This window comes from Artemia sp. Qi Xiang Cuo, chromosome 3 (genome assembly GCF_049724085.1).
Source record: "Artemia sp. Qi Xiang Cuo chromosome 3, ASM4972408v1, whole genome shotgun sequence".
Lineage (NCBI taxonomy): Eukaryota > Metazoa > Arthropoda > Branchiopoda > Anostraca > Artemiidae > Artemia > Artemia sp. Qi Xiang Cuo.
The window spans coordinates 9,096,368-9,122,010 of NC_142796.1; the positions used below are offsets into that span (position 1 = coordinate 9,096,368).

General features: G+C 33.6%; 1 protein-coding gene across 1 annotated transcript in view; it reads right to left on the reverse strand.

Annotated features, from left to right (window-relative positions):
- Window positions 1-4,618: 4,618 nt before the first annotated feature.
- The window catches only part of LOC148953732 (uncharacterized), a 387,433-nt gene continuing 366,408 nt past the window's right edge, over window positions 4,619-25,643 (reverse strand). The window contains exons 4-6 of the mRNA XM_089085872.1: window positions 24,293-24,430; window positions 10,880-11,089; window positions 4,619-4,834 (exon numbers count right to left, since the gene is read on the reverse strand). Of these exons, the coding sequence (XP_088941998.1) occupies window positions 4,619-4,834; window positions 10,880-11,089; window positions 24,293-24,430 (564 nt within the window). The remainder of the gene's footprint in view (window positions 4,835-10,879; window positions 11,090-24,292; window positions 24,431-25,643) is intronic.

Sequence of the window (25,643 nt, forward strand, 5' to 3'; positions counted from 1 at the left end):
GATATGTATTATACCGAGGGTTTTGCCCCGCCCATTAAATATTATTATGGTTGGACTTTTCTATTTCGCTCCCACTCAAAACCTACAATCAAAACAGAATTTCACCGAAAAACTAAATGGCAGCATTGATCGAATTCATTTAAAATATCCTTACGCCGGAATCTTTTTATTAGGGGATAAAAACGATTTATCTTTAGACTCAACTTGCCGTAATTTTAATCTCAAACAAATGGGAGATTTCCGAACGACGAAGGGAGGCACCCAACTAGATGTTATTTACACTAATATAAAACAATACTATGAAGAACCAACTCTGCTTCCTGCACTCGATGGTAGCTACCATTATTCAATTAAGATTATCCCAGATTTTGAGGCCAAACACAATTATAAGGTTACCGAACTTTGCTCCAGACCAGTAACAGATAAAGGCTTATTGGAATTCGGAAATTGGATAACAAGTTAAACTTGGAGCGAAATTATAAATGCAGAAGATGTTAATGACCAAGTCTTACGGCTCCATTGACTACTAACTAAACACTACATTATACTATTCCCGGTAAAAAAAGACCAAAAAGTGTTCCACCAACAAACAGTTATTCAATCATAACATTAAAAAAATAATTCTGGAAAAAATTAAATGACTTAAAGAAGCAAAAATTCTAGAGTCAAACAAAATAAGGAAAAATTTAAAGAAGCAACTTCGTAGGGTTGCATCAAATTTCTACAAAAACAAAATAAATCACTTATGCAATACTAATACAAAAAAAATGGTATGATGAAATAAAAATTATTTGCGGCAAAGAACCTAAACAACTATACTGTAACTTAAATGAGCCTCCTATAAAAACCACGAACGACTTAAACCGCCACCTTAGTTTGATTTCCCAACGTTACCTATTCCTGAATCCGGAAAGAATTTCCTCCTAAACCTCTGAAGATAATTTACCAATAATCACAAAATCTGAGATTGCAAATCAAATCCAAAAAATAAAAAGAACCAGTATCTGCCCCCTAGATATTCCAATCGCACTCGTAAAAGCTTTCTCCGATAAAATTTCAGAGCCACTGGTAGATATTTTTAACAAGATCACAAAAACAGGCAGATTCCCGGCTTTTTGGGAACAAGGCTATGTAACTCCAGTTCCTAAAAAAGGTGCCGTGGTCGATTTTGACAAAGTTAGACCAATAACATTAACACCACGTTTTTCAAGGCTGTATGGATCATTTTTACCTGACTGGCTCAGGGTCTCAATTGCAGAACGTATTGAAATTCGACAATTTGGAAACGTCCCAAAAGTGTCAACGTCCCACTATCTAGTACATATGTATGACACAATACTGAAAAACCTAGAGATACCAAATACCTGGGCTAATCTCATTTCAGTTGACCTACAAAAGACTTTTGATTACGTTGGCCATAATGTTTTAGTTGATAAACTTTCCCATGAATTCCAAATCGACCCCTCTCTGGTCAAAATTATTTCATCGTTTTTAAGCCAAGGAACTCAAGCGGTCAAATACATGAATACTTATTCTGAACCTCTACCAGTCTATAACAGAATACCCAAAGGTAGTATAATTGGGCCCATCTTATTCAGCGTTAATGGTAAAAAATTTGGCAGAAGATAACCCCTTACCATGAAAATTTGTGGATGATATAACTCTACTAGAGGTCGCCAGGAAAAGTATAAAAAGTAGTCCACTTGAAATCCGTAAAGATGTTGCAACAGAAGCCCTCAAAAATAAAAATGCATGTAAACCCATTGAAATCTACAATACTAACAATCAATTTTCTAGGCACATTCTCCTCATTTACGTCTATTCTTCCAAGTGAAATTATGACACAAAAAATAAAACTTCTAGGAGTAACTATGACTTCCGACCTTAAATGGGAAGCCCATATTTCAAATATAACCAAGCAAGCCAATATTTCCCTAGCTTTCCTTAAGCATTTGGCAAAATATCAATGCCATGCTTCTCATATTTTGAAATTTTACATATCCTTTATTCACCAATTTCTCGAATATGTTTGCCCTCTATGGAACCTCACTAAATAAAAATCAAACCAAAAGGTTAGAATCCTTCCAGAAAATGGCTTTAAAAATAATCGCACGAGAAGGTAAGTTGCCTTACTCCTACTTCTTACAAACGTTTAAAATGAAAACCCTGGAAATTAGACGACATGATCTGTGTCTCCGTTTTAGTGGCAATGCGAGAACCAACATCCAAAATGAAGACCTTTTCCACCTCCCCATGATCCTGAACGGAAACCTCTCCCAATAGAGGCAAAAAATCTCATCCCCACTCTATAACCTGTAAAGACTAAAACAAAGATATTTAGACAGCTCTATACCAACCTTCACTCAAATCCTCAACACCTCCAATGCCTCTTAATGAATTCTTTTTTACTCTTTTGACACTCTTGGCTTTTTTTTTTTTTTTTAATCTTTTTTTTATGACTTATTATATTATATACCGTTTTATGACTAAATTGTTACCTTTAATATATGACCTGTTTGATATGACATTATTTTAGCTACTTTAATATTTTTCTTAACTGTTTAATTTTTATTTGTCTATATTTTGTCTGTTCCTATTTCTTAATGTTTTGGTGTCACTGATCCTAATTTCATTGATGTGCTTGTGATCGTTGTGGTTTACTTTTTTTTTCGACACGAACTTATATTTGGGGATTTATTGCTTGTGAAAAGTTTTAAAAATAAAGCCTTATTCTATTCTATATTTCACATCTCCCTTAACCTGAGACCTGGTTATACTTATTTTTTCTCACGCATGGAACCCATTGCAGGGCACCATAAGGCCAACTATTCTATCTGGCATACCTCAACAAGGTTCTTTGCACAGTAATATTCTTTGGAAAATACATTTCCTGCTGCTAGGGCCAAGTATACAAGCACCATTTATCATTACCTTTACCCATTTGTCCTTTTTTTCTAGACATAATATTTTGAACCTGATTCAGTTCTCTTCTAGTCTCATAGAGAAAAATTTTGGACAAAAAATCAAACTGGCTCAAGAGTTTGTTGTTCACTGCATAAAAATGCACTGTTTATTTTTTGCCAATCTTTCGTCCCGTCTGCTTTTCACCTTGACTGGAATAAGTTTTGCAGCCTCAGCAAAACTTGTCTTTTTCCCAGCCAACTGATTAGGCTTTTTTTTATTCCTTCCCCTTTTTCTTTGCTTTTGAGTACCTTTTCCAATTGTACCAGTAAAAACATTAGAAATATTCCCCATATCCTCAAATCTTGTCATAGAAACAATGGGTTCACGGACATTTTATTTCGAGATGATTTTTCTTTCTTTTTTTTTGTCCCATTTCTATAGGAACCTTTCATGTTGGTGTCAGACGCTTAGATTATCCATTCATCTTATATTGCAAACTTACCACACCGCGATGGTATCAAAGAGCAATCGAAAACATTACAACTCACCAAATGCAACAGAAAACGAGTGCATAACCTTCCCTATGACTGGGGTCGCCTCTGATTGGCCAACGGATATCGACGTTTAGCGGCAATCTCGATCTAGATAAAGTTTCCCAATGCCTTGCACACGCGGCAAAGTAATCCAGTTGGTCTCCCGTTGCATTACGCTACGTCGATAGTAAATCCAGCCTTAATTCAATTATTTTAAACGAAACTGTAGGGGGGGATGTTCCCCTTTCTCCTTTTGGCACTGCTGCCCCTCCCAAATTAAGGCTCTGGATCCGTTCTTGGCGTAGAGAGAGAACCCATTCGTCTTCTCCAGTCCAGACAGTCCTGAGCTGGCATGATAACTTCGTTTGAGGTGCTACCAATCAATGACAGGAAGTGACGAACTGGCATGTTGGCTGGCGTTTCTGCTGGCATGCGGGCTAGGTGGCCAAACCACCAAAGAGTTGCAGCGAGCTGACGTGAGTTAGGTGTATGGTTGGTAAGTGACAGTAGTTGGCTGTTGGAGACGAAATCGTACCTATAACACTAGAGTGTTAATCTCCCTGGTAAGAAAATGTAATTGGTATTATAAGGACAATTGTGGTTTGCGCATTATAACCACTATATATATTTGAGTTATATTGTAGTTAATTTCATTTTTATTTTATACTTCCAAATTTTTAAGCAAAAAAAAGGTTTGAATTATCCCTAGTTTCTTGTTCATTCCCTATAAGACAAAACTGAAAATAAAACGACAAAATAGAAAATGAAAAAATAAATAAATTAGAAAACCTGATTTTCCTGTTGTTGCCTCCTCTCAACTTCTGACAGAAAGCTTATCACACTTATCTCTGCTTTAGCTAACTATTCTGTTCTTTCCGCTTAGTTTACCAATTCTTAAGAATGTAAGTTTATGTAGAATCGGAATCTTGAATTATCTCGACAACATTTTAAAAATCAAGATTTATATTCTGAACGAGATAGCGCAGTTCCTTTTTGTGCAGTATTTTATTCGTCATGTTAAACATTGCTCTTAATTTTTTATTTTTCCTATACAGTTTCTCTTCTTTCTTTTTTTTGTTTTTCTTTCTTGTTTTACCTTTATTCCTTGATTCATTTTTGTTTTACATTATTTTAGTTCAATCCTCAGTATTTCACATCATTTAACATCGTTGAAAAAAAAATTATCTACTTTTACCTGTCATATCACTTACGTGGTTTAAAAATATCTGCCCAATACTATTGTCCTTCCAGTTCTGGGCCAAAATTGTCAGATCTTCTAAAATTTTTTTATGAACTTCAATGATTAATGTAAAAATTCCAAAAATATTTTTTATTTCTGTTGCTGTCAGCAAGGGCCTCCTAAGTGGCATCTGTGCTTCAAGTGGCATCCTAAATACCTGCAAAAAAATCTCTTATTCCCCCTTAAGAAATTAGGACCAGAAATTGGCGTAGCAAGGTCTTGTGACAACTTTCCTAGACCATAAAAAGATCCTAAACTGCAGTTGAACCACTCAATCAAGCATGGACACCCGACAAAAATATTGCAGGGGAAAGGGCATCCAAATATCAAAGGTGAGGGAAGGAGGAGGAGGAGAATACATTTGAAGATAAAAGGTTATTTGCAATACAAAATTCGCAAGGAAAAAAGAAAAGTACTTATTTTTTACATACCAAATAAAGCAAAATTCAACAAATCTTTAAATGGTGAAAATTCCTGGCAAAAAGATCAATTCCTTTAATCGGTACTTATATATTATACCGCCAACACTCAAGAAGTAAAGTTAGGTTAATCCTAATGAAAATTACCAAAACATGATGAAAATATCATAGTTTAAAAACAATTTGGGGCAATATTTTGGCAATTTAGGGGGGGGTGGGGGGTGGCAACCTGACCTAAACTAACCCCCAGCCTCCCGCCCCCTAACTAATGTGCAAATATATAGCCCAAATTATATATTTACAATTTGTTCTGTAACCCTCCACTTGTTTTTCACTGATTGTAAGATAATTGTTTCTTAATACAGTCCACTGTATATAAATAAGACAGTATGATCATTCCCTATCTCAACCAGTATACAAACCTGGACCGAGATGCAAGTGCTTCGGAGAACATTTAAACAACTATAAACATAAGCGACATTTAATTTTTTCAAGAATAGGCCAGTCAGATTTCTCTTGAACGCTATACTTGGCTTCAACACTGTAACACTAAATTTTAAAGAATCTAATTCTAAATTAATTTATTCCAATACATACATGAAAATCGGTAATTAGTAGTGCAATGTTATTATTAGATGTTTTTAGGAATTCCAAGTAGGTTTCGAAGCCTCGAGTTAGTTTATAAGGCATTTTGAGAAAGTTTCTGCCAAAATACGTGTCCCACGGTAATTGAACCGCTGATGGCAGATCAAATGAGAGGAGCTGTTTGTACGCGCCGATATATATATATATATATATATATATATATATATATATATATATATATATATATATATATATATATATATATATATATATATATATATATATATATATATATATATATATATATATATATATATATATATATATATATTTTATATATATATATATATATATATATATATATATATATATATATATATATATATATATATATATATATATATATATATATATATATATATATATATATATATATATATATAGGAAATAGAAGCCTACAATAACTCAAACTCAAAACGACCAGAAATTAATATTAAAGAATCAAGTTAAAACTAAGTTTTATTTGAACAACGCCATAACGTGATGACATTTGATTATGAAATTTGGCGCTTCGCATTGGTATTTTAGTTCCCAAGTTTATCAATTTTTTTCTCAAAAGAAAAATAACTTGGTAGGCATGGATGCAGACTTGCAGCTAAATTAAATATAGTCACTTCCTTTTATTCACATGTTTATTGATATTGGTTTGATTTTTATTATCTGTAGCACTGAGGAGCTCATTAAGGAGATAATCAAACACAAGTTTTGAAAATTTACCCCTTTGTTCAAAAAAAGAGATAATCAAATATTTAAACTACTAAAACTAAAATAATTACTTGCTAGTTTATTTTCCTTGATAGGCATGTCTCTCGATTTTCTGATTCATAAATTTTACTTCGTGATATGCACGTGTTTGCAAAACAAATCCGGCTCACCAAGTTTCTTTCTGCTTTCGCAATTACGAATAATACAAATTCGAATAATACCATTTTTAAGTGACTGACAAATACATACTGACCCGCTAATGTCAGATTAAATGGGAGGAGCTGTTTGTACGCTCCGAGAATGAAGTGCCAAAAATTATCAGCCGTGATCTTACTGTTATATTATCTATATACAGTGATACAGACAGATAAACCGAACGGTTCTCGGGTTTTACACAGTGTAAACTTGAGTGTTGGCAGTATAATACTGTTGTGAAGTAAGGTTATGGTTGCCCACCAGCTGCTATAACGAAAGTTCTGGTTGATGTGTTAATCCTCCCTTTGTAGGGGGTATAATTACGGCACTAAGGTGAATAAATCTCGGTAGCGTGCCTTAGGCCTTGGCCTGACTAATTATCACGAGCGTACTAACTGGGAGTTAATCGAGAAGCTTAAATAAGGTTGTATAGAAGTTGGTTATAACATGATACTTTTATTTATCCACCAAAATACACAGTCTGAATATAAATATAAATATATATATATATATATATATATATATATATATATATATATATATATATATATATATATATATATATATATATATATATATATATATATATATATATATATATATATATATATATATATAATATATATATATATATATATATATATATATGTCATGGGGATTAATGGTCACAGATAGTCAACAATTATAAGCAATCTACGATAAAGTACAATACAATAAAATACTTGATCACTTGCAATATTCCAACAATGTTCCAAGGTATTTCGATCATAAAACAGACAGAGGTTACCCCACCAAATAGTTTTGAGTGTCCTCGGTCCCGAAAATCTAATATTATATACTATAAATCAACCACATCAAACCCCACCAATTTACATACTTAGCCACGAAAGTGGGTAGTAGCAATATATATATATATATATATATATATATATATATATATATATATATATATATATATATATATATATATATATATATATATATATATATATATATATATATATATATATATATATATATATATATATATATATATATATATATATATATATATATTTGCCATGGGGTCTTCTGGTCTCGAGTAAGCAACAATTATAAGCAATCTACGATAAACTACAATACAAAAAAAAATACTTGAACACTTACAAGATTCCCTGGTATTTCGAACATAAAACGGACAGAGGTTACCCCGGCAAATAGTTTTGTGTGTCCTCGGTCCCAAAAATTTAATATTATATACTATAAATCAACCATATCAAAACCCACCAATTTATAGCCAAGAAAGTGGTTTGTAGTAATTACCTTTTAAAACCTCACATAAAGGACGTTTTCTCTTATCTAAGTAAAAGATTGGTATTTCTTAACTTAGCAATCTGCATTTTTTTGCGTTATAAATATTTTATTTCATTTTAAATTATTTCTGCTTAATTTGATAGTTACCACAATACATGAGTACCCTTTAATCTATCACACATTCAATTATTATGTTTTTAGAATTAATATATTATATCCAAAACCTAGAGCAAAAGAAAATAAGGCTTAGACTAAATTGTAGAAAATAATAGAAAAAGGCATCATCTTAAAGGGTCCATTTAATTTCTGAGCAAAACGACGGTTATATTTTGAAAGAGCATAAAAAAGGTCTTGAGTGGTATGTTCATCTAATTTACAGCTCACTAATGAAAATATCTCCAAATTTATCATGAAATCCCCTCCCCCTCCCTGCATAAGTACCATGCTTTCCCTTCTTTATTTTAAAATAATTTTTAATCTAACTCTCTTGTGGTAACCATCTAATTGAGTAGAAATAATTTAATATGAGATACAATATTTATAAAGCAAAAAAATTCAAATTGCGAAGTTTCGAAATACCAATGTTTTACTAAGATAAGAGAAAACATTCTTTATGTGAGGTTTAAAAAGGAAATTGCAACTAACCACTTTCGTGGCTAAGTATATAAATTCGTGGGTTTTGATGTGGTTGACATTTAGTATATAACGTTAGAATTTTGGGATCGAGGGCGCAGTAATCTATTTGCCAGGCAAACCTCTGTCCGTTTTATTTTATAAATACCTTGGAATATTGTTAGAATATTGTAAGTGTTCAAGTATCTTATTGTGTTTTACTTTATCATAGATTCTTATAATTGATGAATATCTGGGACCATTAGTCCCCATTACATATATATCCAGACACTGTACTTTGGTGGCATCAATAAAAGTATTATATTATAACTAACCTCTCTACAACATTATTTAAGCTTCTCGATTAACTAACAGTAGGTAAGTTCAAGATAATTAGTCAGGCCAAGGACTAAGGACACGCTAACGAGATTTACTCATCGTAGGACCGTAATTATACCCCCTACACAGGATAGATTAACACACCAACCAAAACCTACGTTATAACAGCTGGTGGGCAACATAAAACTGCTTTACTACAGCTGGTGGCATGTGGGAAAACTGGGTCGAGAAGACTAAATAAAATTGTATATTAAATAAAAGTGACCTTACCAGAAGGCAAAATAACTTCCCCTTTAAGCGGCACTCGAATTAGAAAAACTTCGAGTATCTTTGCTCGAATTTTGTCTGTTACAAATAGAGAAAATGGAAAAATGGCTCAATCATTCATTTAAAAATGAAAAATACAGTATCCTAGTATTTAGCATGCAGAAGTAAGTGTATTATTAGTAGTTTTATTAGTGTTAGTAATAAATGCAATGCAGTATTACCCTGATATCACTAAATAATAAAGGATTTGTACCACAAATAATAAATAGAAGATAATACGTAAAGAACAATCTTACTGGAGAGTAGAAACGCTGGTAAAAACATGATAATTTTAGGCATAATAGTAGCAAACAGGATTCTAATTCGGCCTTACTACAGGTGCAGGCTATAGACTTATCGTTCAAGGATATAACTGCTACAATTTAGCAAAGGGAACACATAAACTGTTGTCAGGACAATTTTAGGCCAGAAACTGCGATTTGCGAGTGTTTTAGGAATAGAGACGCTTCGAAAATATGGCATTTCATGGCGTAATAAGCAATAGAATTACCTTTGTTAAAGCTAACCTGAATGCTAGGTTAGTTGTGTAGCATCACAAGCAAAGGGAAGACAAAAGTGTAAAAAAATTGTAATTACAGCACTTCAGGAGAGGGATGGGAAAAAAGAAGAAAAGTGACCTGATAAGGCAGAAAAAAGAGATGTGGAAGCTTAGCAAAAGTCACTGAAGGAAGCAAAAAAAATAATTGTTACCCAGAGATGGTTAGCCTGCATAAGGCATAGAGGCACGGGGATAGGTCTTAAAAGGGCCTCCTTTCCTTACATAGAGGACCTTCATCTGGATAATGGTGTTAGAAAAAGTTCAAATTCAAAACTAGCCACACGAAATTCGTCAGAAGATATTTCAAATTTGAATTTCAAACCATGGCTGCTTTGAGCCATGTAGATGTAGGCTAAAGCAAGCCAGTGTATGGAAACTGTTATGCTTGTTTACATAGAATATAAGCCCTCATTAGGACAAACAGATAAGGCAATGCATCCTTTTGGGAGAGCTGATATTGATAATTCTCGTCCGCTCTGACTGCTACTCAATGACGAACTACCCTCACGTTTAGTCTAATTATAAATCATTATAAATTAGGCATAGTCTAATATAAAAAATATTAAAAAAAATAAAAAAATGTAATTGGTATTTTTAAACCATGAATAAACACTGTGAACTGATATAGGGAGAGCAAACGGCTCCAAAACATTTAATAATTGATTAAATTAATTTAATAAAACGGGTAAAAAATTCTACATGAATATCTTAAAAAAAACTTACACTTTTCTTAATCTACATGTTAATAACGTCAAAGTTTTCTTCATAATATATATTTCCTGAGTAAAGAAATCAGATAGGGTGAATTCTGAAAAAAGCTTGGCGATGGGCGTCGTCATTTCTTATTCGGTATTACTAATTAAGTACAAAGCGCTTTGGGGGGGGGGGCATCATATAATGTCTGGGTTGTACCCAAAAATATTAAAGTGCCCATTTGGAGGTGGGTTGATTCTAGTTAAACTTACAGTCACTACGTTGACCCCCGTCCCAAATCAAACAATCATTAACATCGGGACTCGAATCCCAGCCCATAAAGACACAGGATTAGCACGCAAATCACATAGCTGACACGGTTCAAATTTCACTTAGTCCTAGGGGAAAAAAGCTGGAGTGAAAATTGCAAACAAACCTTCTCAATCGCCGTCAGAACTCCTAAATAATTTTTTTCTGTTTCATAGAGCTCTATGAAACACTGTTGCCTGGGATCCATCGTATTCACATGTTTATTCAGCAGATTCAAATTGCGACTCTTCCTACGATTCACTGCAACAGCTGCTTTACTCGCATTGCCAGATTTACATGGTGTACTGGCATCTTTCACGTCAATTGCAAAACGTAGCTATGTAAATTGAAACAAAATGTAAAACTTTTAAATGCAATTTTGCCTTAGAATTAATTTTTTGAATATTTGGAATAGTAAAGAACACAGGCAGCAGAGTCACCCAAAAATACTACCATACCCCATATAAACAACTTTCAAAAATAATATTTTGTTTAATTTCCTTTCGAATTTTTTTACGTTATCATGCATATGATTTTTTTTTTTTTTTTTTAATAGAATTTAATTTAATATTCAAGTTAATATTGGCCACAATTAATTATTTATTTTAAATAATAAAAATTATGATTAAAAAAAAAAAGCTTCCCTCGCAAATAAAGGGATTTTCCTTGTTTTTCAAGCCAAGTAGTTTTCCTTGTTGTCCAAGCCAAGAGTGTAAGTTTCCTGTATAGGATTTTCGGCCAAGTCAATTCTAATGGTGAACTTTGTGTTTTAATCTGACAACCTTTTTAGGGGGTTTTATGCTATTTCGTTTGGTTACTATTGGTCGTGTCCTTTTTTTACTTGGTCGCAGCTACTATAAAACTCGGTATTTTCTCTCTCCTCCAAGAAAATGAGGTTGCCTGATCAAATTCAACTCTTGTCAGAGCCTAGCTGTATCTATGGCATGTCCAATAAAATATCACAATTAATTAATTACAAAGATAAATTTAAAAAATTATATATAAATAATTTAGAAATAACCAAACTAAGCATTATATGAATAATAAAACTAAATTTTTTTCCCTTCCACCTGGAGAAAAACAACTGCCAAGGTGACATTCAACTTCTATTAGAACCTAACTATGTCCAAAATTTATTATCTTCGCCCTGAACATCCCAATTACTAGAATTTTGGTATTACTTTTCTATACGGCTTGGCCTTGACAAGATTCAATATTCGTTCGGCAGTCAGATTCTACGTCAAGATCCCCGGTAGCAGCCTTTACAAAGGCAGCAAGCGGGACGCTGGAACATCATAGAGAGCTGTTTACTGACTCATTCTAATGGAAATTTCTACATCTAGTGCCTTTTGTAATTAAAAAAAGTTTCTTAAATAAAATCAATTTTTACGAAAAACTGTATTTTTGTTCAACACTGTAGTAGCAAATGTTATAAACATCATCTTGCATACGAATTAAAATTTTTAACATTGTAAAAAGCATGTAAATATTGTTGTATAGAATGCAGCATTTTTTTTGAGTTTTAATAAAAAATGTGATTTGTCAATTGAAACTAGAATAATTCACGAAAATTTAAATTAATTTAATTTTGAAAAGAAATAATTACGGCAGAAACCCATATGGTAGTACAAGTAACCTACAAAAAACAAAAGCACGAAGAACAACAGGGAAATCTTTTTGCAAGACAGTGGAGATAATTTGAATGAATATTTCGGCCCTATGTCCAAGGGCCGTCCTCAGCAAGACAAAAATATATAAAAGAAAAAAGACTCAACACACCAAGAGACCAATAAAAACAAAAATTAAAAAAAAAAAATGTAAAAGCAGTCCTAGCAACCTTACTGCAGCGAATTTTAACCCGGACTCGTGGTTGAACATCAAAGAGTCCGGGTGGAACTTCACTGAAGTAAGGATGCTAGGACTGCTTTGAGAAATTTTTTTTTTATTTTTGTTTGTATTGGTCGCATGTTGTGGTGAGTCTTTTTTCTTTTATATAGTTTTGTCTTGCTGATGACGGCCCTTGGACACAGGGCCGAAATATTCATTCAAATTATCTCCTCTGTCTTGCAAAAAGATTTCCCTGTTGTTCTTCGTGCTTTTGTTTTTTGTTATGGAAAAGCAGTGTGGTCTTCGTCACTATTTAAGTAACCTACAAGTTATAAAAAGACTCCACCCAGATTTAAACTCAGATCACATGATTCGAAGTGCTAACCATTAAACAATGAAACGTTCACATCACAGAAAATTCTAACAGTATTTACATAAAGGATTGATTCATTAGTTTTTCATTGTATATAGCTGAAGCCTAGTAAAGAACAAACCACGGAACATATTAGTTAGGAGTTAAGATTTTATAAAGGATCGGTCAAGTTAATTGTAAATGGGGGTTATGCAAGTTTCATAGTTATCATAGCTGTAGAGACGACTGTAACCTAGTAAAGAACAAGCCATGGCAGATATTGAGCTTAGTTAGCTACCTCATTTTCTGAAGTTTATTTCTAGCTATTTTACATTAAAGATCAAACAGTTCGTGGTAACGAACAGTAAGTAAGAGCCGACCCGGCTCAATAGTAACCTAAACTCTATTAAAGGAAATTTTTATACCAATAAACACATCAAAAGAATCGTACTTATCTGTAGATTTTCAATATATAAGTTTCATTAAGTTTAGTGTTACCCATCAAAATTTACGAGCCTGAGAAAATTTGCCTTATTTTCGAAAAATGAGGAAAGACCCCTTAAAATTCATAGAATCTTAATGAAAAACACACTATCAGATTCAGCGTACCAGAGAACCTTGTGGCAACGATTTCAACATTCTATCGGCAAAAATATGGAATTTTGTATTTTTTGCCAGAAGAAAGATGACGGATGCGTGTTTATTTATTTTTTTTCCAGGGGTGATCGTATCGACCCAGTGGTCCTAGAATGTCAGGAGAGAGCTCGTTCGAACAGAAATTAAAAGTTCTAGTGCGTTTTTTAATTAAAAATTTAGATTTGATTAAACTAAAAGCTTTTTTATCTAAATTCCACTAAAAACTGCATTTTTATTGCCAATCTTGATGAATATCAGCTATTCTAACCACTAGTATACTTACCATTCTACCATCGGAGACTTGTGAAAAATAAGTTACGTATAAGAGAAGGTAATAATAAATTCGTTAATTATAATAAAGAACGAATATAAATTTATCATAAAAGGCACTTCGATATAGTCAAACAGTTCGTGGTAACGAACTGTAAGTAAGGAGCGACCCGGCTCAATGGTAACCGAAACTCTAGAAAACGGGTTTTTGATACCAATAGATATATCAAAAGATCAGATTTTAGTTCTAATTTCAAATATATAAGTTTCATTAAGTTTAATCTTACCCATCAAAAGTTACGTGCCTGAGAAATTTTGGCTGATTTTCGAAAAAAGGAGGAAAGACCCCCTAAAAGTTATAGAACCTTAATGAAAATCACACCATCATATTCAGCGTATCAGAGAACCCTACTGTAGAGGTTTCAAGCACCTATTTATAAAAATATGGAATTTTGCATTTTTTGCCAGAAGAAAGATCACGGGTGCGTGTTTATTTGTTTGTTTGTTTGTTTTTTTTTTTTTTTTCCAGGGGTGATCTTATCGACCCAGTTGTACTAGAATATCATGGGAGGGCTCATTTGAACTGCAATTATAAGTTCTAGAGCCCTTTTTAAGTGACCAAAAATATGTAGGGCAACTAGGCCCCCTCCCACGCTCATTTTTTTCCAAAGGTCACCCGATCAAAATTTTGAGATGGCCATTTTGTTCAGCATGGTCGAAAATATGATAAAAATGTCTTTTAGGATGACTTGATCCCCCAAAGTCCCCAGGTGGAGGGATGAAATTTATTAAATTTAGTAAATGTTAACCTTTATTATTTTTTATTTGGATGTATTAATTGTTTTTCAGTGTTTTTTTTTTCGGGGAGGTGGTGGTATGAGTGGGTCGGGGGCTATATGGAAGGATCTTTCCATGAAGGAAGTTTTCATGGGGGAAGGGACATTGCTATTAAGGGGGCGCCGGATTTCCCAGCATTATTAAAGAAAAAGATCAGGAATTAAATAAAAAAAAACAAGTTTTTCAACTGATCAACTGATTGTGAATAAGAGGTCATTTTTAAAGAACTGGAAAAAAAATTCGAACTATAGTTTAAAGAGCAGGGTATTGACTAGGGGGCGAACCCCCTAATATACGTGTTAAAAATTTATGAATATAGAAGTTCGTTACGTAAGTTAATTCTAAGTTACGTATATTTATTACTAATAAAAACGTTCGTAAATAAAATTAAACAAGTTTCGATAAAGCCATTTAAACAAATATAATATTAAAATTTTTTTTTAATTATTCATGTACTGTTAGCCAAAATCAAAACCTGTATTAATTCAAAAACGTTCAAAAATTAAATATAAAAAACAGGTTTTTTATACTGAAAGTAGGAACGACGTTAAAACTTAAAACGAACAGAAATTATTCCGTATATGAAAGGGGCTGTCCCCTCCTCAAGGCCTTGCTCTTTACGCTAAAGTTTGACTTTCTCACAACTCTATTTTTCTAAACAATAAAAAAACTTTAGCGTAAAGAGCGAGGCGTTGAGGAGGGGACAGCCCCCTTCATATACGGAATAATTTCTGTTCGTTTTAAGTTTTAACGTCGTTCCTTACTTTCAGTTAAAAAAACTTGTTTTTTTTATTTAATTACATAAAGGATCTATATATAGTTCATTACCAATGGGGACTATGCAAGTTTCGTCGGTAATATCTGAAGCCTAGTAAACAAAAAACTACGGCACATGGTAACTTAAAGTTAAGATAATATTATTAAATAAAGTATCGTCGAAGTTAACTAAATTAAAATAAATTGTCAGGTAAATTAGTGCTAGATCTCACTCTTTATGAGTAGGATGGTGCTTTAACATTATTACAAGTTAATATGGATTATATAGAATATTTTATTTATAGCGACCAGCATAATGAAGACAAAGAAAGAAAAAAGTATTGGATTGAAAGTGGATAGCGAAAGGAAGAAAAAAGGAAATTGGAAATAATGAAAAAATTAAACCATAGGAAAACCAACCACTTGAAAATGAAGAACAAAGATAAGCATTAATGCTGAGGCTATGATCAAAGCATCTTAAATAAAAATATATAAAGTTTATTAATCTTATAATAAAACAAAATAATTATATAAATTAGAGGCTGTATAACCTTCCATACAAAAAAAAAAATATAAATAATAAAGTACAATAACTTAAATCATTAAATTACTAAAACTGGCACTAGAAATTACACCATTGAAAAAACTGCCCCCAACGGAATAACCAAATAATAATTAAAAGAGATTTTAGAAAAAACTCCAAGAAGTTCAGACCAAAGTGCTGTCCGGGCAGGACAGGAATAAAGAGCCGCTATGCGCAATTTAGTTTTCTGAATCGATCAAAGTGATCACATACATTAAACTTACTGCAGAAATAAAAAAAAAAATATTTAAAATAAACGTTAAGCTCTTATTAAAAGCGACCAGCGGATGGAAGACAAAAAAAAAAATAAGGCTTGGATTGAAAGTGAATAGCGAAATGTTGAATCCAAATAGCGAATGTTGAAATCCAAATATCTCCAGCTGAAGAAGCGACAACAGGCCCCGCGCTGGCATCAAAATGAAAAATTTTTTTTTCGACATTTTAAAATAGTCTATTCTTAAAATTTACACTAAGCGGTACATTGTGAGAGGTATCATTTTACAATCTAAGACCAATAAAAAATATCTTGTATCACAAATGAATCAGGACTGATTGATTGGTTAAGCAAATTTGTGGATTGAAAATAAGTACTGGAGGAAATCACATTTTCTATCAGTTTTAGAAGAATTTATAGAACAGCAACTTAGAAATATGAAAATTCATGTATTCACAATCGGCGATGTAAATTTCTGATTTTTCAGCAACTTCACAAAATATAGAGGACAAAAATAATAATTTTATTCTAAATTCAATCACTACTCAGCTCCCAACTTGTTAGGACGCAATAACTGATACTCTGTGACAATATCCAGCAAAATACTTTTGATCTGGTTTCTCTCAAAGGATAGTATCTAAAGATGTCCTTAGTGCCGATTAAGAATTACTAGAAATTCAGTGCAGTGCAGTAGTTGCAAGTGCCACTACCATGCTGAACATGACAAATGTGCAGGCATTGAAATATTAGAGTGGGAAAGTAGCTGGTTATGGTTGGATTGCATTTCAAAACAAAAACCATATGTAAGTAGTCTCGATCTTTCCTCACCTTGTACTTTGGTATTGTCACCGCAATTTACTCCAAGATCTAGAAGTCGGATGTCAACTGAAAACTTTATAAAGATATTGAAAGTCAATAGGCTTACTCCTAAATCCATAAAATCAGTTGTCAGTCGCCAGTCCAAGTCTGATGCCGCTTGTCAAACTGACTGTTTAGCTCTCAGAGCTTCTCCTAGCAGTAAAGCTGAAATTGAAGCCCCAAATATGCGTCAGACTACCCCCCTCCAGTTCATGCTAAAGATGCTTTTTGCCAGTCAGACCTTACAAACACTGAAGCCGAATTCAGTAAACCAAGTGCCACAACACAGACAGACTGTAACTCCAACCCACCCTGCTGCCTTCCCCTTCCCTCCCACCCAGTGTCCAGAAAATATTGTAAAGTCTAATAGTCTTAAAGAAAGAAAAAGAGTTATTTCTTTCTTAAAGAAAGAAATAGAGCAATAGTCTTAAAGAAAAGAAATAGTTTTGATAACAATATTAAGTTTATAGTTGAGTTAGAGGAAAATAATAAATTACCTTTCCTGGATATTTTATTAATTAAAAGGGATCTCCATTTACTTTTCTCGATTTACAGAAAACCTACCCACAATGACAGGTATTTGAATTTTCATTCTTGCCACCCTATATCGGTGAAACGGGGGGTTGTAATTTCACTAGTGGATAGAGCCTTTAAAATTTGTTCCCAGGAATTTCTGGATTCAAAATTGTTATACTTTAGGGATTTTTTGTTTTGTAATAATTACTCAATTAAGTTTATTGACAAAATAATTGAAAATAGACGTGTTAAACATGATAGTAGGGCTATTGGGGTTTCTCAGTCTTTAGATTTAAATGTATCAAAAAGTTTCATTTCATTGCCATATGTACCTGGTTTGGGTGATAAACTTTCACGGATTTTGCGTAGATTTGGTATTGATACATGTTTCCAATCGTTGAGACCAATGGGTAGTTTCTTTAGTTCTGGAAAGGATTAAACCCGGGGAAATTTAGTAAGTGGGATGTATAAGATTCTGTGTTCTTGTGGGATGTTCTATATTGGTAGGACTCATCAACAATTTGTGGAAAGATTTGTTGAACACCAAAATTCAATAGAAAAGACCCTACAATTAAGCAAGCCTCCAGAAACTTTTGTTTGAGCTTTAGCAGAACACATTTGGTTTCAACCAGATCACTTCGTAAAATTTGATGAGCCCTTAGCTATTTCAAATGATAAGGGGTATACACAATGGGCGAGAGGAGCCATTGAAATTAAAAAACATATATTTGCTAACCTTTCGATAAATAGGGACACAAGTAGTTAAAATATTGACCCAATCATATTTTCCCTACGTGGATCAGTTTGCACTAATTGTATCATTTTTTTTTGGTGGTGGTGGTTTTATTGGTTTTTTAGTTTTAACTTGTTTTTTTTTTCTTTTTATCTTGTTCTTTTTCTGTCTATCGTACTGAAGACGCCTTGTTTGTGATACAGGCGAAATATCCACGTTGTCTTTTCTTTTTTCTCCACTGGCCACAGTCTCGTTTGTTGTTGTTTTTTTTTCTCTTTGCTGTTTTTTTTATTATTATTGAAATGTCTAAATTTGGTGCTTCAGATAGTGTACAAAATCGTGAAACTGAGAAATCCCAGGAGACTTCAATATGAGTTAATCTAGAGACAAATTTTGCAAGAAATAAATCTGACAAAAAAAATTAGTGATAAAAACAAAAATCTAAAAGATATTCATGAATTCATTATTAAGGAATCAAGGAAGTGCAACGAGCAAAATTTCAATGAGACAAGTTTTGATAAGAGTGGGTCCCTGGAGACCAAAAGACAAACCTGTGTATTTAAAGGATTATATATTTCCGGTCACGCAACTGCAAATGCAGGCATTGACCCAATTTATAATACAAGTGAATTAAAGACGAACATTAAACCCATGGAGAAGATTACTAGTGTTAACAACTGTGTTCACGAATAGTCCAGTAGTTTTGACAAGGTTAGCGACAATTCCGAAGTAAGGAATGCCGCTTGTAAATTTCATCTGAATAATAAGTGTAATAGAGGCTTTTCTTGTAGGTTTGTCCTTTCGTGTATACATTTTTTAAATTCAGGTTCCTATTAAAACCCGAACTGTAATCTTCCCCACCTTAGACCCTGCCAAAAAGATAACAGAGGAGTGTGTTTTAGTCTTAAGTGTTCATTCTTACGCATCCGTAAATCTCTCTCGCATCAGAGTCCCCGTTTTTTAGCCCCTAGTTTTCCCCAAAAATACCGAAAAAACCACCACTTTTTTCTCTACCAGCACAAAATTCTCCGCGCCGAACTATAGGTCATCTCTTCGAAGGCTTTCGACGCAATCACTAATTCATGTCTCATCGCTAAAACAGAATGCCCACTCTTTACACCGACCCTCCTCCCAATGATAGCCTCTGTCTCCACGTCAAACCCCCCCTTTCAAAAAGATCCATTCCCTCTCGATTTCCCCCTAGTCACCCCCCAATTTATCCCCAGGACCACATCCCGTCCCTATAGACCTCCCAACCCTCATCACACTAGAATTACCCCTGGGTTACTTATTTGGAAGCACATACACAGTTTCATCCTCTCCCCATTTTCCCACCCCCCAAAACTGTCCCCCCTTACAGAAAATAAAAATCCAGACTCCACTACCCACAACACCCAACCTTCAAGATAATAAATCTAAGTCATATGAAAAATATTGTAACGCTTCACGTTACAATTTCCCAAAACTTTATCTAAGTAATAACGAAAGCTTGAATTTCGACAAGCTTAAGGAAGTAAGCATAACTGCAGGACTATTGCATCTCAACATTATTTCCATCACGGAGGTGCATAACCAAAATCCATCTTTAATAAATTTAAATGGCTACCATAAATTTATCAAATTAAGGCCCCATGACCATCCTCCGGGAAAAAAGGGGGCGGTGTTCTGCTGTTCGTTAGAGAATACTTATGCCCAAGACCAATTCCTACACCAGATTTTAATGAGTTTGAAGAAATTCTTTGGATATGTATTATACCCAAGGTTTTGCCCCGGCCATTTAATATTATTATGGTTGGACTTTTCTATTTCGCTCCCAATCAAAACCTACAATCAAAACAGAATTTCACCGAAAAACTAAATGGCAGCATTGATCGAATTCATTTAAAATATCCTTACGCCGGAATCTTTTTATTAGGGGATAAAAACGATTTATCTTTAGACTCAACTTGCCGTAATTTTAATCTCAAACAAATGGGAGATTTCCGAACGACAAAGGGAGGCACCCAACTAGATGTTATTTACACTAATATAAAACAATACTATAAAAAACCAACTCTGCTTCCTGCACTCGGTGGTGGCTACCATTATTCAATTAAAATTATCCCAGATTTTGAGGCCAAACACAATTATAAGGTTATCGAAATTTACTCCAGACCAGTAACAGATAAAGGCTTATTGGAATTCGGAAATTGGATAACAATCAAAACTTGGACCGAAATTATAAATGCAGAAGATGTTAATGACCAAGTCTTACGGCTCCATGGACTCCTAACTAAACACTACATTATACTATTCCCGGTAAAAAAAGACCAAAAAGTGTTCTACCAACAAACCGTTCTTAAATCATAACCTTAAAAAATTAGTTCTGGAAAAAATTAAATGCCTTAAAGAAGGAGAAATTCTAGAGGCAAACAAATTAACGAAAAATTTAAAGAAGCAACTTCGTAAGGCTGCATCAAATTTCTACAAAAGCAAAATAAATCACTTATACAGTACCAATTCAAAAAAAATGGTATGAGGAAATAAAACTTTTTGTGGCAAAGAACCTAAACAACTAAACTTTAACCTAAATGAGCCTCCTATAAAAACCACGAACGACTTAAACCGCCACCTTAGTTTGATTTCCCAACATTACTTATTCCTGAATCCGGAAAGAATTTCCTCCTAAACCTCTGAAGATAATTTACCAATAATCACAAAATCTGAGATTGCAAATCAAATCCAAAAATTAAAAAGAACCAGTATCTGCCCCCTAGATATTCCGATCGTATTCATAAAAGCTTTCTCCAATGAAATATCAGAGCAACTGGTAGATATTTTCAACAAGATCACAAAAACAGGCGGATTCCCGGCTTTTTGGAAACAAGGCTATGTAACTCCAGTTCCTAAAAAAGGTGCCAAGGTCGATTTTGACAAAGTTACACCAATAACATTAACACCACTTTTTTCAAGGCTGTATGGATCATTGTTATCTAACTGGGTCAAGGTCTCAATTGCTGAACGTATTGAAATTCATCAATTTGGAAACGTCCCAAAAGTGTCAACGTCCCACTATCTAGTACATATGTATGACACAATACAGCAAAACCTAGCTTCTCATTAAATCAAAATCAAACTAAAAGGTTGGAATCCGTTCAGAAAAGGGCTTTAAAAATAATCGCACGGGAAGGGAAGTTGCCTTACTCCTACTTCTTACAAAAGTTTATAGTCAAAACCCTGGAAAATAGACGACATGATCTGTGCTTCCTTTTTGGTGATAATGCGAGAACGAACATCCAAAATGAAAACATTTTTCCGCCTTCCCATAATCCTGAACGGAAGCCTCTCCCAAGAGAGGCAAAAAATCCCATCCCCATTCTAGAACCTGTAATAACTAAAACAAAAAAACATTTAGATAGCTTTATACCAACCTTCACTAAAATCCATAACGCCTCCAATACCTCTTAATGAATCCTTTTTTTAACTCTTTTGACACTCTTGTTTGCTTTTTTTGTTTTTTTTTATGACTATTTTATTGTATGCCGTTTTATGACTAAATTTGATATGACATTATTTTAGTTACTTTAATATTGTTTAATTTCTATTTGTCTGTATTTTGTCGGTTTATATTTCTTAATTTTTTGTTGTCCCTAATCCTAATTTCATTGAAGTGCTTGTGATGGTTGTTGTTTACTTCCTTTTTTTCTTCTGTATGACACGAACTTAAATTCGGCGATCTATCGCTTTTGAACAGTTTTAAAAATAAAGCCTTATTCTATTCTATTCTAAAAAAAAGGACAAAACAGGACAAAAACGAAAGCTCAAAATGAACAAACTAGATCGTCAAATAAGAAAACATCAAGAAAATAACCTTAAAAATTTAAATTTACGGGTAAAATGAACAACCTAGACCATAAAAAGCGACAAGATCAATTCAAGCAGATAAGGAAAAGGGCATTTAAAATACTTTTCAAGCAATGATAAACGAAAACAAAGAATAAATAAATATGAGTTGAGAGATACGTGGCAGAAATAATTACAGTTACGAAAAAACGAAAGTGAAGAACAAAAAAAATATACGGTTACATGACATGCTACTATAATGATCAGAACGAATTAAAAATGAAAATAAAGAACACAGAAATATGTGATTAGAAGATATACAACAGCGAGAACAAAGAAATATGCAGTTAGAAGATAAGCGACATCAAGAAGTACCAGCATCTGCGGGAATCAGAACGTGTCATAAATGAAAGTGAAGAACAAAGAATTGTAGGGTTTGCAGAAACGTCAAAGCGAGTATCAGAAAGTGTCAAAAACGGTAATAGAGGACAACAATTTTTGCTGTTAGAAGACAAGTGGCAGTGAGAATCAGAATGAGTCAAAAATGAAAGTGAAGAAGAAATAAATATTACGTAAAAAAAAACGACACCATCACAATCTTTGACGCCAATAAACTGTGGCGCAAAACCTATTAAAACCCTACAAAGATGCGGTCAACTACGCAAGCATTAATTACAAGTCATTGGACTCTTGAACGTTATGTTTTCACTGTGGAGCCCTCCATTTTCCCACTTGAAAAGTAGGCAACAAAACTCATTTATTTGGAGGTTGGTGCTTGCTTGGTCGAATTGGATTGCCACTTCCACAATTACCAAATAAATTCACCTGGCCTGTTATAGGACATCACTTGCCCAAAAGAATTCCAAAAACAAATATAAAACTTGAACTCTTGCTTTGCTTTAGCTTCATTCAACATAAGCGACGACAGAACCATCAATAGTCGGAATGTTTTCAGCTTCAAAGTAGTTGAACAAATTCATAACAAAATCAATTTAGAAGCACATCCATCACAGACCCCTGAATGAGATTTTGAACAACATTCATAGGACAAAATGTAATTTTTAGACACCAATGAAGCTGTTAAACACCACTTTGCACATCCTTTAAATTCTGCGATCTCTCGTAGCTTGGATTCAGTCAAGTTAGCCAGTCAGCTTTGTCAGTCTTATGCAAGGTTTGATGGTGACAAGTTAGGTTATAAATCTCAGAAAGGGCATAAAAATTAAGTTAGAATCGAAGAAATTTGACTCTCAGGAATTTAATAATAAAAGGCTGAATATCTCGGTTTTACATCTGGAAGCTGTTGTCAACACACACATACAAAAACTAGCTTAAACAAACATTTAAAGAAAAAACACACAAAAAACGCTATACAAGATAACAAAAAGAATACTCGCATTTAAACAAAATCTAATACTGTAAGCACTAAAGCACCGAGAATAAAGAAACCGGGCAAGATTGCTGCTATCCGTTCCACATGATTGATGAAAACGTAGCTAAGTAACTATATTCATGGCTAAACCCATCAATTTTTATCATCTTAAAAGAAACTGTAGGATTGGTAAATAAGCAATGGTAAGGATTAAATCCTTTTTTTCTGATTGTTTACTTGCAGATTCTATTTTTTGGCATTAACCATTTATGACAATCTTAATATTTAAAAACACCTAATGATTTTAACGTCAAAATACTAACTTTGTACTTACATAAATTTAAACTTTGTCTTGTAAAAATATTAACTTTGTATTTAATATTTGTATGTGTCCCTCACTCTTTTTGCTTGTGTGTTTGGACGTGTGTTTGCTTGTCCCATTGCCTGTCTTTCAAAATATTAACTTTGTACTTACATAGATTTAAACTGCTACTGTAAAAGTATTGCAACGACCCGGAATCGAACCCGGCCCGCCCGCGTGGCAGGCAAGCATTCTACAACTGAACCATCGATACTTACGTGTTCATAAATTTGTCGTAAGAAATCGTGTCTTCCAAATCTATGCTTTTTCGATAATGCATCCGACCGCTTCCCCTGTCACCCCAGATACTCCAATGAGTGCATTTTAGTCCCCAATACTATTTATTCGTGTCTGATGTATACGCATAAAGAGATTTTTTATAAGTATAAAAAGAAAAATTCACCTTATTGGATTCTGTCAATTTAAATAAGGCATCAATAGATGCTTTGCGTTTTTTTCGCGGGTGGAATTTCGGTGGCACATCAGCTACATTCACTTCAAAACTATTGGATAATTTTCGATCTCTTCGATGCTTTTCTTCCTAAATAAGTAAAACAAAGAGTCAGATGTCTAGTCATAAATATCATTCCATTTCGAATCCTATATGACCATAATAGTCGTATGTTTGTATGTCTGAATCTATTTGTTTGTATGTCTGGGTTGGTGTTTGCAAGTCTAAGAGTTTGTCCTTGGTGGTGTGTATCTATATAGTGTCTGTCTTTCTCTGTTTGTAAGTTTGAATCTATGTGTTTGTATGTCTGTTTTGGTGTTTGCAAGTCCAAGTGTTTGCCTTTGTTTGTTTTTTTGTCTAAAGTGTATTTCTTTCTATGTTTGTATGTCTGAATCTGTTTGTTTGTATGTCTGGCTTTGTGTTTGCAAGTCCAAGTCTTTGTCTTCGTTGGTTTGTATGTCTAAAGTGTTTGTCTTTCTCAATTTGTATGTCTGAATCTATTTGTTTGTATGTCTGGGTTGGTGTTTGCAAGTCCAAGTGTTTGTCTTTGTTGATTTGTATGTGTCTCTCATTCTTTTTTTGATTGTGTGTATGGACGTGTGTTTGCTTGTCTCATTGCCTGTCTTTCTCTGTTCGCATGTCTGAATCTGTTTGTTCGTATGTCTGGGTTGGTGTTTGCAAGTCCAAGTGTTTGTGTTTGTTGGTTTGTATGTCTAAAGTGTCTGTCTTTCTCTGTTTGTATGTCTGAATCTTTGTATTTGTATGTGTCTATCACTCTTTTTGCTTGTGTGTTTGGACGTGTGTTTGATTGTCTCATTGCCTGTCTTTCTCGGTTTGCATGTCTGAATTTATTTTTTTGTATGTCTGGGTTGGTGTTTGAAAGTCCAAGTGTTTGTCTTTGTTGTTTGTATTTCTAAATTGCCTGTCTTTCTCGGTTTGTATGTCTAAATCTTTTTTTTTTTATGTCTGTGTTGGTGTTTTCAAGTCCAAGTGTTTTCTGTGTTTGGTTGTATGTCAACAGTGCCAGTCTGTATCTGTTGCTATGTCTGAATCTATTTGTTTGTGTGTCTGGGTTGGTGTTTGCAAGTCCAAGTGTTTGTCTTTTGTTGGTTTGTATGTCTAAAGTGCCTGTCTTTCTCTGTTTGTATGTCTGAATCTTTTTATTTGTATGTGTCTCTCACTCTTTTTGCTTGTGTGTTTGGACGTGTGTTTGCTTGTCCCATTGCCTGTCTTTCAAAATATTAACTTTGTACTTACATAGATTTAAACTGCTATTGTAAAAGTATTGCAACGACCGGGAATC